The 16,418-nt window shown below is 44.1% G+C and overlaps 1 protein-coding gene across 15 annotated transcripts in view; it reads right to left on the bottom strand.

Annotated features, from left to right (window-relative positions):
- The window catches only part of scube2 (signal peptide, CUB domain, EGF-like 2), a 229,035-nt gene that overhangs the window by 54,993 nt on the left and 157,624 nt on the right, over positions 1-16,418 (bottom strand). For 14 of the 15 annotated variants that reach the window (XM_038808152.1, XM_038808154.1, XM_038808150.1 and 11 more), the window contains one exon: positions 8,564-8,734. The exons of the other annotated variant lie outside the window; for it this stretch is intronic. In XM_038808152.1, coding sequence (XP_038664080.1) covers positions 8,564-8,734 — 171 coding nt within the window. The remainder of the gene's footprint in view (positions 1-8,563; positions 8,735-16,418) is intronic. 15 annotated transcript variants of the gene reach the window in all.

The following is a 16,418-nucleotide window of genomic DNA, read 5'->3' on the forward strand; positions in this document are numbered from 1 at the left end:
ACAAAGCATTCGGAATAAAATTAATGAGATTAATGGCGCAAATAGATACTATAGAGTATGATTTGGTGGCAATTACTGAGACATGGTTACAAGGAGACCAGGCCTGGGAATTGAATTACCAAGGATTTCAGAAAGATAGACTGAAAGGAAAAGGAGGTGGTGTAGCTTTACTGCTAAAGAAAGGGATTGATGCTGTAATGAGAAATGATATATGCACTGGAGTTCAAGACGTGCAATCAATCTGGGTAAAATAGAAAATAGTCAAGGGAAGAAGTCCCTGGTAAGAATAAACTATAGGTCCCCAAACAGTAGTTCCGCAGTCAGCACAATATAAACCAAAAAATACTAGAGGCTTGTAAGAAAGGTACGGCAATGATCAGGGTGGTTTTAACATGCACGTAGTCTGGATTAATCAAATTGACAAGGGTAGCCTCGAGAGAGGTCATTGAATGTATTAGAGATTGTTTCTTGGTACGTTGTGGAGCCAACCAGGGAGCAGGCTACTCCTGATTTGGTATTGTGTCATGAGGAAGGATTAATTGATGACCTCTTAGTTAAGGATCTTCTAGGGAATAGTGACCATAGTATGATAGAATTCAAAATTCAGTTTGGGGGCGAAAAAGTGGAGGCCCACACTAGCGTTCTGGAATTAAACAAAGGTAATTACACAGGAATGAGGACAGATTTGGCCTGAGTCGACTGGGCAGGAAGGCTAGACAGTAAGAAGGGTAAAAAAACCCATCTATGGCTAAGCAAGGAGGTTAAGGACAATACAAAAATTAAATAATACCATGCTGCAAAAGGCCAATGGCTGGCTGGAAGATTCGGAAATATTCAAACATAAACAAAGGGTTACTAAAAAAGTAATAAAAAGAGCTACGGTAAATTACGAAAGAAAGCTAGTGCAAAACATCAAAAAGGATAGCAAACACTTCTGTAAGTACATAAAAGGGAAGAGAGTCGCTAAAGTGAAAACCAGTCCATTGGAAGATGAAACCAGAGAGTTAATAGAACACAGAAATGGCGGAGATGCTAAATCAATATTTTGCCTCGGCTTTACCAGTGGAGGACACTACTTCCATCCCTATAGGAACGGGTAATTCAGAGGTAATAGAAAGGGTGGAACTTAGAACAATCACCATCAATAGGGAAACAGTACTGAACAAAATATTGGCATTAAAGGCCCCAGATCCTGATGGCATTCATCTTGGGATGTTAAAGGAAGTGGCAGCGGAGACAGTGGATCCATTGGTTATATTCCAAAATTTCCTGGACATGGGAAAGATTCCAGTCGACTGGAAAAATGTTAATGTAACACCCTTATTCAAAAAGGAAGGCTGAGTGTAAGAAATTACACATCAGTTAGTTTAACATCTGTTGTTGGGAAATTGTTAGAATCCATTATTAAGGAAATAATATCAGGACATTTGGAAAGTCAAAACGCAATCCATCAGTCAGTATGGTCCAATGAAGGATAAATCATGTTTGACTAATTTGCTAGAATTCTTCGAATTGTAACAATCCAGCAATTGCTTCATGATGATATTACTACAGCTGTCTTGAGCGGGGACCTGAGACAGATGCCTTCAAAATCCAAAACATAGAACATAGAACATAGAACAGTACAGCACAGAACAGGCCCTTCGGCCCTCGATGTTGTGCCGAGCAATGATCACCCTACTTAAACCCACGTAACCCGTATACCCGTAACCCAACAATCCCCCCATTAACCTTACACTACGGGCAATTTAGCATGGCCAATCCACCTAACCCGCACATCTTTGGACTGTGGGAGGAAACCGGAGCACCCGGAGGAAACCCACGCACACACGGGGAGGACGTGCAGACTCCACACAGACAGTGACCCAGCCGGGAATCGAACCTGGGACCACTGGAGCTGTGAAGCATTGATGCTAACCACCATGCTACCGTGAGGCCCCAAGACCCCATGGTCAAGCAAGGTTGTGTGATATCCCCATACTATTAACCATCTACCAGACAGTAGATATTCACCTATCAAAGATCAACTGTGCTCTGGTGTCAGTATTAAATACTATCTAATGGGAATTTCTGGTGTCAGCATGTAAGGCGACGTTGCACACAAGATGGCTCCCGCCAGCGTACTTTATTTTTGGCCCGTTTTGCCCAGTTTTTAAAAAATGTTTTTAAGGTAAAGATAGATAGTTTTTTGATGAATAAAGGGATTAAGGGTTATGGTATTCGGGCCGGAAAGTGGAGCTGAGTCCACAAAAGATCAGCCATGATCTCATTGAATGGCGGAGCAGGCTCGAGGGGCCAGATGCCCTACTCCTGCTCCTAGTTCTTTTGTTTCTGGGAATACATTTGCTTAAAATCCTACCTGATCGATGAGATAAGGCGCCCACATAAAGGAAATACCAAAAAGGACCAAGGCAAAGAAAATTGTGGATAGAAATTCGTCTACAGATTTTGAGGCTTCTCGGTGGAGAGACTGTTCCTGCGACTCTGACGACTCCGATAAGGGCCGAGATGCTTGCTGGTGTCTTTGCGGTGGACTTGAGAAGCAATGTAGGGTTGGGTCCAGGGACCTTCCTAAGTCAATAGAGCATGTCATGGATCCCATTCGGTGGAAGTTAGAAAAGACCTCAGAAACTGTAAAAGCGTTTGGCACGGCGATTAAGGGCGTGGAGACGGCTCTCTCGAACCACGGCGACCAAATTGCCTCACTGGAGGCTGAGATCTCCCTCATGGCCAGAGAAAATAAAGCAATGAGGGCCTCGGTAGATGATCTGGCGAAACACTCTGGGAGGTAGAATGTCAGAATCATGGGTTGCCGGAAGGTATGAAACACACAACTCCCACAGAATACTTTTCTAAGATGTTTGCAAAGATATTAGGGGAGGGTGGATTCACGTTCCCTCCTGAGCTGGATCAAGCTCACTGGTCACTCCAGCAGAAGCCCCGTCCCAACGAACCACCATGGACGGTTATTGCACATTTCCGCAGCTTTGAGAAGGAACGGGTCCTGAAATGGGCTCAAGAGCAGAGGGACTATAAATGGGAAGGCCATGCCATCAGGCTTTACCATGACACTGGACCAAAGCTGGCAAGGAAGCCGGCGGCGTTTAACAAGGCCAAATTGCTTTGTATAAGAGTAGGGTTCAGTTTGGGGTGGGGTACCCGGTTCAGCTCACAGTGACTTTTGAGACAAAAGACTATTTTTTAGAAATGCGGAAGATGGGGATGCCTTCATAAAAAACACGGGCTCGGTTCAAGTTGATTGTGTTCTTGCGAGGTTTTTGGTTGTTGCAGGGGGGAAAGTGGGTGTGGAGAGCTGTTGGGGTTCCTTGTACATACATGTTTGTATTTCTTTGTTCTTGGGTGGGATGATTATTTCATATGTTGAATGTGGGTGGGGAGCTTAATGTTACAGGGGCATTGTTCTTTGTACTAGGGTTGTTATGGGGAATATATAGCTCTCGATTGGAATATGATATTTAAAGTGGTTTTGTTCTACTTTGTGCCTTCGGTCTAGGCAGTATTTACCACACTCCGTGCCCTCTCATACATGCACAATAACCTTGATTTAAACTCTATTACTTCCTCTTTTACTCTGACCCCACCTATTAACTTACTGTTTCCTACTCTAGTGCTAGCTATCTTTACCAGTATTCTGTATAGCTTGGTATTCTACTCCAATATTATCTACTTCCTACACCCCTGCTACCAAAATTTGAAATCTCTGCAATAGCATCAGCAAAATGGCCTGCAAGGAATTCTGTCCTGGTTCTGTTCAGGTCCAACCCTCTGGAGGAAGTGGGACCTGGACGTCCAGCCTGCCCAGTACCCACCACCTCTAGAACCAGTCCCATTGTCCCAGGAATCTCCCTCCTGTACCATATTTCCAGTCATATATTCATCTGTCCTATTTTCCTAGTTCTGTGCTCACTTGCAAATGGCACTGAGAGTAATCTGGAGATTATGACCATTGAGGTCCTGCTTGTTCATTTTCTACCTAGCTCCCTAAATTATGACTATAGGACCATATCTCTGTCTGTGTTGTAGGTTCTGGTGTGGACAATGACTGCTGGCTGTTCACCCTGCCTCCTCAGGGTGCTCTGCAGTCTCTCAATGATAATCTTGACCTTGTCACCAGGGAGGCAACTTACCATCCTGCATTCACATCTGTGGCCACAGCAACGCCTATTTGTCCCCTAACTATTGAATCACCTGTCACTAATATGCTTCCAAACTTCCTTTTACCCATGGTGCCATTGATGTGGCTCTGCACTCCTTGGATGAACCATCACGCTCATCAATATTCGGAACTGAATATTAGTCAGAGAGTGGGGTGCACTAGGGGGCCCCTTCACTACCCATTGATTTTTGACTGTCTGGTGGTCACCCCTTCCCTCGCTTCCTGTGTACTCTTAAGATTTGGGGTTATCACATCCATGTGCTATCCACATAGCTCTCAATCTCACTGATGTTCGGCAGTGATACTAGCTGCTGTTCAAGCTCCAAAACCCAGAGCACAAGCTTCTGCAACTGATGAACCTTCCTGTACAACTAGTTATCCAGGATAGGGGAAACATCCTGGCATTCCCACATAGCACAGGATGGGCATTCTGAAGGTTGGAGGCAGCCCTGCCATATCCTTAGTTATTAGTTACCCTTACCACTTCTTGCTCCGCTTTCAGTCCCGACTCTCCTCCAAACACTCACTGCATCGCACTCTGCTTTCAGCTCTAAGTCTCCTTCAAACACTCACTGTGTCTGGCTCGGCTTCCAACGCCATGTCTCCTCCAAGCTCTTGCTGTGTCTCGCTCCGCTTTCAGCCCCAAGTCTCCTCCAAGTTCTCGCTGAGTCTCTCTCTGCTTTAAGCCCCTAGTCTCCTCCAAACTCTCGCTGTATCTCTCTCTCTGCTTTCAGCCCCAGGACTCCTCCAAGTCATCACTATGTCTTGTTATGCTTTCATCCGGAAACTACTCCGAACTCTTGCTGTATTTTTTTCCTTCTTTCGTAGGTGGTGCTGGCAAGACAAAATTTTTGTTGCCCATCTATAATTGCCCGAGAGAGGTGATGGTGAGCTGTCTTCTTGAACAGCTGCCGTCCATGTGGTGTAGATAAACTCACAGTACTGTTAGGGCAAAGTTACAGGATTTTGAACCAGCGACAGTGAAGGAGCAGTGATATATTTTCAAGTCAGGGTAGGTATCACATAGAGGAGGGGAGCTTTGAGGTGGTGGTGTTCCAATGAATCTGCTTGCCTTGCCCTAGATAGTAGAGATCACAGGTTTGGAAGGTGCTGTTGAAGGAGCCTTGGTGAGTGAGTTGCTGCAGTGCATCTTATAGATAGTACACACTGCTGCCACTGGCCACCGGTGGCAGAGGGAGAGGATGTTGAAAGTGGAGGATGAGGTGTCAATCAAGCATGTTGCTTTGAACTAGATGGTGCCGATCTTCTTGAGTGTTGTTGGAGTTGCACCCATCCAGACAAGTCGAGAATATTGCATCATACTCCTGACTTGTGCCTTGTAGATGGCCCCGTCCCTGACCACCCGGGGGTCTCCAATGGCCTGCGGGAAAACTCCGAAATGCTGTTTCGCCTTGTCCACGTTTGTGTGGACCAGTACTAAATGGTGCCCTGGCGAGGTCTCGCAGGTACAGCGGTTGAGTCCCCGCGCCAGGCGAATCCGGCATCTAGGTATGTAAATTAGCTATTATGCTCATTTAAATATGCAGATCTGGATCTCTCCTCCGAGTTGGGTGACTCATGCCTGGGGTGGAGCCCTATTTAGGGCTCTTGTGCGATTCACCCATTGCAACCGGATCTGTGCCGGGTGCATTGGGGTCACTGAATCGCACCCATACATCACGTATATTATCCTCAACCTGGGAACAGATGCAAAAGAAAATGGCAGGTTCAAAGGAATGTGGCAAGGAATAGTTGATCCAAACAAAGATTGTCTATTTCACAAGGACTCTTGTATACCCATTCCTCAGGAGATGCAAGCAAGAATCATAAACCTTAATGCACTCACTTTTAAGACTTTAACATTCAAATCCTGCATGATACACATTCCAACACCCGTTATATGCAGTTGTGTACATGTCAATCACTACGCCTATGCCTCAAGGAACTCTTTTTTTAAAATTTAGAGTACCCAATTCATTGTCTCCAATTAAGGGACAATTTAGCGTGTTCAATCCACCTACATTGCACATCTTTGGGTTGTGGGGGCGAAACCCAGGCAAACATGGGGAGAATGTGCAAACTCCACCCGGACAGTGACCCAGAGCCGGGATCGAACCTGGGACCTCGGCGCCGTGAGACTGCAGTGCTAACCACTGCGCCACCGTGCTGCCCTCGCCTCAAAGAACTCTGGATACCCATTCAAGTAATGGCTCCTCTGGAAATACTTATTGTTTTCCAGGTCTGAGGATAAAAGGAATTTCAAAAGGCATTCCCATGATATAGAGCAGAGCTGCAACCTATCTTCGGAAAACTGCTTCCTCAGAAATACCCAAATAGAAAAATCCTGGTGCTGTGCTTTGAATTCAAATTACGTTCAAGGCATTTACCCCAGTTCTATGCCTGGTGTAAGTCTTCACCCTGGTCAAGTTGTTTTTTTCCCCCCCCTCTAATGATAGTTCTGAGAGCTTCCAGTAGAGGCCATTCAAAGATAACATCAATAGAATTACATTAAAATGTAAAAAAATAAATAGCTTGCATTTTTTTCTATTCATTCATTCGATGTGGCCATCGCTGGCTGGGCCAGCATTTATTGGCCACCCCTTACCCTAGACTGAGTGTCTTGCTCGGAAATTTCACAGGGCATTTATGAGTCAACCGCATTGTTGTGAATCCGGTGTCACATGTAGGCCAGACCAGGTAAGGATGGTAGATTTCCTTCCCTAAAGTGGACTACTGAGCCAGGTGGGTTTTTACGATAATCATGGTCATCATTAGACTTTTAATTTCAGATTTTTAATCAATCGGTTGAGTGGTTGTTGTTGACTACAGAACTTTTAACATTACCTGAACAAGAAAATGGAACCTAGGTTTATATCCCAACTGAAAAGTAACACTTCCACCAATGTGGCACTTACTCAATATTGTATTGTTAATTTTCTGGCTCATAAGCACGAGCTTCACTCTCATGGCATTTGAAAGAATGACTTTTGAGCCTCAATGGATGTTACATTTGAGATCACAATCTATTTTCAATCTTGCTTAAATATTGGAAAGGCCGAAGCCACTGTTCTTCACTCCCTGCTCCGAACTCTGTTCCATAGTTACTAACTCCATCGCTCTCCCTGGCATCTGTCTTAGACTATGTCAGACTATTCACAACTTTGATATCATATTCATAGAATCACTACAGTGCAGGAGGCCATATGGCCTGTCGATTCTGCACCGACCCTTCGAATGAGCACTCTGCCCATTTACGAGTATCCACCCTGCCCTATCTCCATAATCCAACCTAATTTGCACATCCTGGACTCTAAGGGGCAATTTAGCATGGCCAATCCACCTAAAAAGCACATCTCTGGACTGTGGGAGGAAAGCGGAGCACCTGGGGGAAACCCACGCAGACAGAGGGAGAATGTGCAAACGCCACACAGACAGTCATCCAAGGCCGGAATTGAACCCAGGTCTCTATTTCTACAAGACTTGCTGAGATTTTCCAGCATTTTCTCTTTCGTTTCAGATTCCAGCATCCGCAGTAATTTGCTTTTTTTCTCTATTTCAACCTCTGTAACATCACCCAACACCACTCCTGCCTCATCTCATCTGCTGTTGTAATCCTCGTTTATGCCTTTATTACCTCTAGACTTAATTATTCCAAGAGACTTTAGATGGCCTCCCACATTCAACTCTCCATAAATTTGCGGTAATCCAAAGCTCTGCTTCTATGTCCTTACTCGCACCAAGTCCTGTTCACCTGTTTCACTCCTTTGAAATGAAATGAATGAAAATTGCTTAGTGTCACGAGTAGGCTTCAATGAAGTTACTGTGAAAAGCCCCATGCCGCCACATTCCGGCGCCTGTTTGGGGAGGCTGGTACAGGAATTGAACCGTGCTGCTGGCCTGCTTTAAAAGCCAGCGATTTAGCCCAGTGAGCTATCTCAGCCCTTTGTTCACTGATCTATACATTAGCTCCCAATCAAGCAATGCCTCACTTTTAAATTCTCATCCATCTTTTTAAATCCTTCCATAGACTAGTAATTCCCTATCTCTGTAGCCTCTTCCAACTCCACAACCCTTGGATAGTCGCAATCTGGCCACTTCAGCAATTTTAATGGTTGCCATGACTTCGGTTGCTTAGGAATTCTCTTTGTAAACCATTCCACCTCTCCATTTCTCTTTCATTAAAGACATATCTCTTTCACCAAGCTTTTGGCCATCGTCCCTGATACCACCTTATGTGACTCAGTGTCTAATTGTGCTTTATAAAACTCTTGTAAATAGCCTCGAGTCCTAATACTTTTTAGTTGTTACCATTCAGACATTAAGTGATTGCATTTCCAGCATTTTACATCGCTATTCCATTTGTATTAGCTTGTCAAAATGTCTCACCTCCACATTCTGAAACATTACGTGCACCAGTTGACCTTTGGCTCCTTTGGTTCTCAGAGTTTGGGCAGGGCTCACACGAAAGCTGTCCTTCTTCATCCTGATATGTGCCAGCAGGACATAAAATACACTTCTCCTGTTCGCCATCATAGTACGTGCCAACGCTACAACTAACTAACAACAGAAATTAGAAGGAACAGTCACTATATAGATGGAAGAGAACACGTTTTTCAGAATTGGGAAGAAAATCTGTGTACTCCATACTGACTTGTTGAAAAGCATAAAAATTGCTTTTTATGGAACTATGGAAAAAATGCTGAAAGATAACTAAAGCAGACTGTGAGACACCAGTAGACGTAATTGCAAACAGATTTAAATCTGTTTCGCATAGAATGTCAAAAGCACATCTGACCTTTCATGCTGATTTTGACTTTGCTGTTAGCTCAATATAGCATTCACACTTAAATTATTACATGCCAAATGTTTGTATTACTGTGATATGCTTCAATGGTTTAATTTAGTTTGTATTGGTTGTGCATGAACTACTAACATTTGCTGCAAATTTACAGAATTACAGATCATCCTTTATTTTAAATGACTAGCTGATTGATTTTACAATATAATGTGAATTGGTTTACTGCACATTGTGGAATCCAGGTTCTTCCAGAAGCTATTTAGAATTAATTTCTTAATTTTTATTTTAAGTAGCATAAACTGTTAATATTTTTAGTGCTCCAAAGACTATACAGTGAAAACATATGACAATGGGTACCCAAGGGATCCTGCAAAATTCAATATAAAGATATCAAATGCAATATATATTTTCCAATAACGTTATTTTAATGGATGAGGGCATTGATTCTGTATTGTTTCTCTGTAAAGAAGAAAAACTTATGTTTCGACTTTTCTTCTTACAAGCGACCTGTCCACTTTTCCTCATTGTCTTCAATGCCTTGGAAGATCAGTATTGCAAATGTATCTCATGGAATTTTCTTTTATTAATTGTTCTAAAGTAAATAGATTATTGCATTGTTCCATATTTAGTGTGTGTACCCTTCACTGTAACTAGCTTTTTGTATGTCTTCCCAAAAAGTGTTAAATAAAATTAATCCTACATTTTGTATACAAGTGGCCTTTTTATTAAAAGTATTTTTTGAGCTTCTGCAAAGTATTATAATGAACAAATTAATTTCTAAGAGAACACATGCATGCATAAGTGTATCTTCCATCGAATCATTCAAATTAGGTAGCAAAGGATTAAAACTCTACAGATCATCCTGAAGGAATCAGAATGTTGAATCAGATTCAATTTTTCTTTCCCTTAAGTCATTTGTAATATCAAAAACACTCTGAACATCATCAAGATTACTGAACTGCAATTTGATTCCACATAATAAGAACAATTGAGCCAACAGTACTTTTATGCTTATGTGCTAAACTGTGCTACAAAGTAACAGAATGTGAAATCACACTGACAAATCCCTATGCACCAAGTTCCTGTAATTTTTGACAAATTGTCGAGCAAAAGATACCAATCATACTCAGCACTTCTTCACAGGGATGACTGAAATGAAGAAAACCTAAAGGGTGAGAAACACTGCGTGGTTTCCATAAAATGTATTGTTGTTGACTCATCTGGCACAGATGTGGGTTATCCATGGGGAAAAGATTCTGTGAAACGGGGCTATTTCTTATGTTCAACAAGTGGCATGTTCAGTTTTCCCCATTGTCTTCTATGCTATGGGTTAGTGGTGTTCTAGATCCATGTACCTATTTACATTTTGTTTTATTAACAGTATTCTAAAGAAAGTAGATTGTTATTAATAGTTCTAGCAGAAAAACAAACTGCAATAATCAACTTGGCACATCACTGATTTTGAATGATACCAGTTTATGTAATTCTCCCAGACTATGTGGTTGCTTTGTAAATGGTGTGGCCAAAATAATTAAACTGTGCCACTGGCGTTATCAATTTGATATAAAGCTGATGATGGTATAAATTCAATGCCACTTTTTTTTAATTTCTTCCTTTTCCTCTCCTGATAGCATCACATTTTATTATAGAGGCACTAGTGTCTCAGTCAAGTGGTCAAACTTCGTTTGATAGCAGGCTAGTCAACCTGCCTTTTTGGTCAGCAGAAATGGGAGCTTCAATCTTTCTTTTATCAATATGTGGTAATGGCATGGAAACCAGTGCTAGGAAATCAATGTGCAATTCCTTAACATTTCTGCAGAAATATGCTTTATGTTTAGCTCGTCCATAAAGAACTGGCAGGGCTAACAGGAACTTAATGCTAAAAGAGGGACCAACTGTAACTTAATTTGGAACACATACAAGCTCAGATTTTGGGCGTGATTCAGCCACTGTGTTGGGCCGAGTGCGGAGCTGGGTGTGATGGGTGAATCTCAGGAGAGCCTCTAATCGGGCTTTTGTCAGGCACAGGCCGATCGCAAGTCAACTTAATCGCTACACCCGACACAACCACGCCCTCACTGGCCATTTGACTCATTTAAATATCCCAATGTCACATTCACTTGGCGCATGGGAGTCACAGGCCACGCCTGTGAGGCCTCAACCAGGCATCAATCAATACTGCTTTCCACAAGCATGGACCAGTCATGACGGCACCTCGGGAGGTCTCAGAGGCCAATACAGACCCCCGGCTGGTCTGGGACAGGACAGGGTAGTTCCCTGGCACACCTCTGGCACCAGGACAGTGCCACCTGGGCACCCTGGCAGTGTCAACTGATTGCGAGTCACCCGCCTAGCTACGCCTGGCCCTATCTGGACCAAGCCCTAACTGGGCATGATTCAGATAATGATATATAAATGAGCCATTGGGCTGATTTAAATAACCCGATGCCACATTCACCCGCTCGGGAGTCAATGGCCGCACCTGTGAGGCCTCAATCAGCATTGATTAGTACCAGTTTCCACAAACGTGGACCAGGCGTGATGGCACCTTGGGGCGTCTTGGGAGGCCATTAGAGCCCCTGGATGGTTGGGGACAGGGTATGATAGTACCCTGGCATTCCACCGGCACCTGGGCACTCTGGCAATGCCAGCTGGGTACCCTAGAACTGCCAAGATGTCAGGGGCACTGCCAGGGTTCCAGGCTGGAACTCCAGACAAACGAGGGAATTTATGCGTGGAGTCAGAGGAAATGGGTGAAATTCTTAATGAGTACTTTGCATCGGTATTCATCAAGGAGAGGGACATGACGGATGTTGAGGTTAGGGATGGATGTTTAAATACTCTGGGTCAAGTCGGCATAAGGAAGGGGGAAGTTCTGGGTATTCTAAAAGGCATTAAGATGGACAAATCCCCAGGTCCGGATGGGATCTATCCCAGGTTACTGAGGGAAGCGGGGAACAAAATAGCTGGGGCCTTAACAGATATCTTTGCAGCATCCTTGAGCACGGGCGATGTCCTGGAGGACTGGAGAATTGCTAATGTTGTCCCTTTGTTTAAGAAGGGTAGCAGGGATAATCCAGGGAATTATAGATCTGTGAGCTTGCGTCAGTGGTAGGCAAACTGTTGGAGAAGATACTGAGGGATAGGAGCTATTCACATTTGGAAGAAAATAGACTTATCAGTGATAGGCAACATGGTTTTATGCAGGGAAGGTCATGTCTTACAAACCTAATAGAATTCTTTGAGGAAGTGACAAAGTTAATTGATGAGGGAAGGGCTGCAGATGTCATATACATGGACTTCAGTAAGGCGTTTGATAAAGTTTCCCATGGCAACTTGATGGAAAAAGTGGTCGAATGGGGTTCAGGTGTACTAGCTAGATGGATAAAGAACTGGCTGGGCAACGGGAGACAGAGAGTAGTGGTGGAAGGGAGTGTCTCAAAATGGAGAAGGGTGTCTAGTGGTGTTCCACAGGGATCTGTGCTCGGACCACTGTTGTTTGTGATATACATAAATGATCTGGACTAAGGTATAGGTTGTCTGATTAGCAAGTTTGCAGATGATACTAAGATTGGTGGAGTTGCAGATAGCAAGGGGGACTGTCAGAGAATACAACAAAATATAGATAGATTGGAGAGTTGGGCAGAGAAATGGCAGATGGAGTTCAATCCAGGCAAATGCGAGGTGATGCATTTTGGAAGATCCAATTGAAGAGCGGACTATACGGTCAATGGAAGAGTCCGGGGGAAAATTGATGTACAGAGAGATCTGGGAGTTCAGGTCCATTGTTGCGCAGGTCAATAGAGTGATCAAGAAGGCATAAAGCATGCTTGCCTTCATCGGACGGGGTGTTCAGTATAAGAGTCGGCAGGTCATGTTACAGTTGTGTAAGAGTTTGGTTAAGCCACATTTGGAATACTGCGTGCAGTTTTGGTCACCACATTACCAGAAGGATGTGGATGCTTTAGTGAGGGTGCAGAGGAGGTTCACCAGGATGTTGTCTGGTATGGAGGGTGCTAGCTATGAAGAAAGTTTGAGTAGATTTGGATTGTTTTCGTTGGAAAGACGGAGGTTGAGACGGGACCTGATTGAAGTCTACAAAATTATGAGAGGTATGGACAGGTGGATAGCAACAAGCTTTTTCCAAGAGTGGGGGTGTCAATTCAAGGGGTTACGATTTCAAGGCGAGAGGGGGAAAGTTTAAGGGAGATGTGCGTGGAAAGTTGTTTACGCAGAGGGTGGTGGGTGCCTGGAACACTTTGCCAGCGGAAGTGGTAGAGGCGGGCACGATAGCATCATTTAAGATGCGTGCCTGGTGGGTGGTGTTACCACGTGTAATGGTGGTATCCAAGTCGATGATCTGGCATGTCTTGCAGAGATTGCCCTGGCAGGGTTGTGTGGTGTCGTGGTCGCTGTTCTGAAGGCTGGGTAATTTGCTGCAAACAATGGTTTGTTTGAGGTTGCGCGGTTGTTTGAAGGCCAGTAGTGGGGGTGTGGGGTGATCTCAGGGCAATCTCTGCAAGACATGCCAGATCATCGACTTGGATACCACCATTACACGTGGTAACACCACCCACCAGGTACGTGGCACATACTCGTGCAACTCGACCAATGTAGTCTACCTCTTATGCTGCAGGAAAGGATGTCCCGAAGTGTGGTACATTGGCGAGACCATGCAGACACTTCGACAACGAATGAACGGGCATCGTGCGACAATCACCAGGCAGGAATGTTCCCTTCCAGTCGGGGAACACTTCAGCAGTCAAGGGCATTCAGCCCCTGATCTCCGGGTAAGCGTTCTCCAAGGTGGTCTTCTGGACACGCGACAACGCAGAATTGCCGAGCAAAAACTTATAGCTAAGTTCTGCACGCATGAGTGCGGCCTCAACCGGGATCTTGGATTCATGTCGCATTACATCCATCCCATACCATCTGGCCTGGATTTGCAAAATCCTACCAACTGTTCTAGCTTGAGACAATTCACACCTCTTTAACCTGTGATTATCCCTCTCCCTGGATCTGTAATGATTTGATTACCTGCAAATGCTCGCATTCCAAGCATAGTCCAGCATCTCTGACTTTGTCTATATAAATGTTTCTGGAACATACCTCTCCATTCACCTGAGGAAGGAGCTGTGCTCCGAAAGCTCGTGTTTGAAACAAACCTGTTGGACTTTAACCTGGTGTTGTAAGACTTCTTATTGTGCTCATACCAGTCCAACGCCGGCATCTCCACATCATCTTTGGGTTGTGGGGACAAAACCCACGCAAACACGGGGAGAATGTGCAAACTCCATACGGCCAGTGACCCAGAGCTGGGATCAAACCTGGGACCTTGGCGTCGTGAGGCAGCAGTGCTATACACTGCGCCACCGTGCTGCCCCGACCTGGAGACAGGATTAAATGTGCTCCATCGAATTTGAGCTGCCCTCCCTCCAGATCGAAGTTCCAGAAACATGGCAGCCAGTTCTTAATCTCGGCCTGGAACCTCTCCACCACCTCACTGGGGACACCAGGCTCAGCAGGGATCCTCACTGGTTCTCCCCATCCGTCATTGTTCGCACCTTTAGACGACAGGCCATGCAACAGGACGTCAGCCGAGTGGAGACGGGCTCCCACCAAGGAAATACTCTCACTGTCACAAGAACCTACTCATGCGCCGCACTACCTTCATAAAAACATTGCGCAACTCCTGAAACTGGGTTATGATGTCCCGCATGTAGAGTCAAGCGATTCAGAGGATTAACTTCATCGCAAGCAGGCCATCATCCGCTAGTAAACACTCAGGGCGGGAATCATCCCAAAATGTGCTGTGCCACCAAAGACAGGCCCCCACCCCAAATCCTTCCAGTTTCCACGAATCAAAGAGGATTAAAGCCTTTTAACTTGACTAAATAAAACTGAAACACTGGCAAACAACTCTTGGTACAGTGCACTAAGGGGTAATGTTAGCATGGCCAATCCACCTAACCTGCACATCATTGGACAATAAGGGGCAATTTAGCATGGCCAACCCACCTAACCTGCACATATCTGGACTGTGGGAGGAAACCAGAGCGTCCGGATGGAGCCTAGGCAGACACGGAGAGAAAGTGTAAATTTCACCCAGACAGTCCCCAGGGCCAGAATTCAACCCTGGTCTCTGGCATTGTGAGGTAGCAGTGCAAACCACTGTGCTTCTCCATGTTTGTGTCAGAACAGCTTTGGACTTCCAAACTATTCTGGTTGGACAATACCAGTATTGGTAGCATGACTAAAACTGGCTTGAGATAACGAGTTTTGTTATCTGATGAATCATAGATCTGAGCAGTTTACAAAGAACGCCCCACTGCAGAATAGCAGCCGCAGACCAAGGCAGTAACACCAAAGACTTTTAAAAAACTTGGTTCCTACATTTTACAAAGCCTCGCAGCCTGGTTCCCAACTCCAAATCCACCTCTCAAGAAATCTGATCTCCTGGTATGAAAACCACAAGTGTCTAATTCTGTGACTGCCACACATTCTTCCCTTCGAGGAAATCCTGCAATAATCCTGATATCTGACTTCAGTTATTTGCACTGATCTGAACTACATTTCAAGGGTGGAAAGAATCCTCAAACTTTTTTTTTGTTTGAGACTTGTAAAAATATACTACTCTTTCCAACTGTATTTTTTCTTGAGACTTTGTGTGTGTGCTCATGTGTGGGTGCTGAGGGATTGATGTAGTATTTAGACTTTTGGGGTGAGTGCATGCATAAATAGTATTTAAACCCATGAGAGCTTACTGCTGTTATTCAAGTTGACTACGTACTCCGGGGGCTAAGAAACACACACATCATCCTCTCCAAAATCCACACTGATTGCGGAAGGTATGGGGAAGGGTACAAGGATTTTAGGTGACTCCCAACACTGGCTAGAAGTCAGACATTCAAAATATTTTCTGAAAATAGCAAAATTAAAAAAAATTCTTGCATCCTTTGTCTGCGCATGGCATATTGTGCTAGCAGAGGTGTTTAAATTTCCTCATTTTAAGCCAGTACAATATATTGATTGATATGATTTATTGTCACATGTTCCAAAGTACAGTGAAAAGTATTTTACTGCGGCCAAGGGAACGTACACAGTACGTACATAGTAGAAAAAAAAATCAACAGAGTACATTGAAAACTGGTACATATCATGTCAACATTGAGCATATTCACCATTATCAATTGAAAAACATCAGTCCTGATTTTATCAAAATAATGGTGTGGCTAATAACACCATTTTTCATCTGTAAATGATATTGTAAATTCAGGCATGTGACAATCATGCCCAACTCAAATATTCAAAAGCTGTGGTCTACATTGCATACCTTCACCATTAGTTTCACGAATACAGCATCACACTGGCCGCCTCACCATGGAAATATATTCACTATCATGAAGTTGCTGTATTTGTGTAGTGGATACAAATTACCTTCTG

This window comes from Scyliorhinus canicula, chromosome 9 (assembly GCF_902713615.1).
Source record: "Scyliorhinus canicula chromosome 9, sScyCan1.1, whole genome shotgun sequence".
Taxonomy (NCBI): Eukaryota; Metazoa; Chordata; class Chondrichthyes; order Carcharhiniformes; family Scyliorhinidae; genus Scyliorhinus; species Scyliorhinus canicula.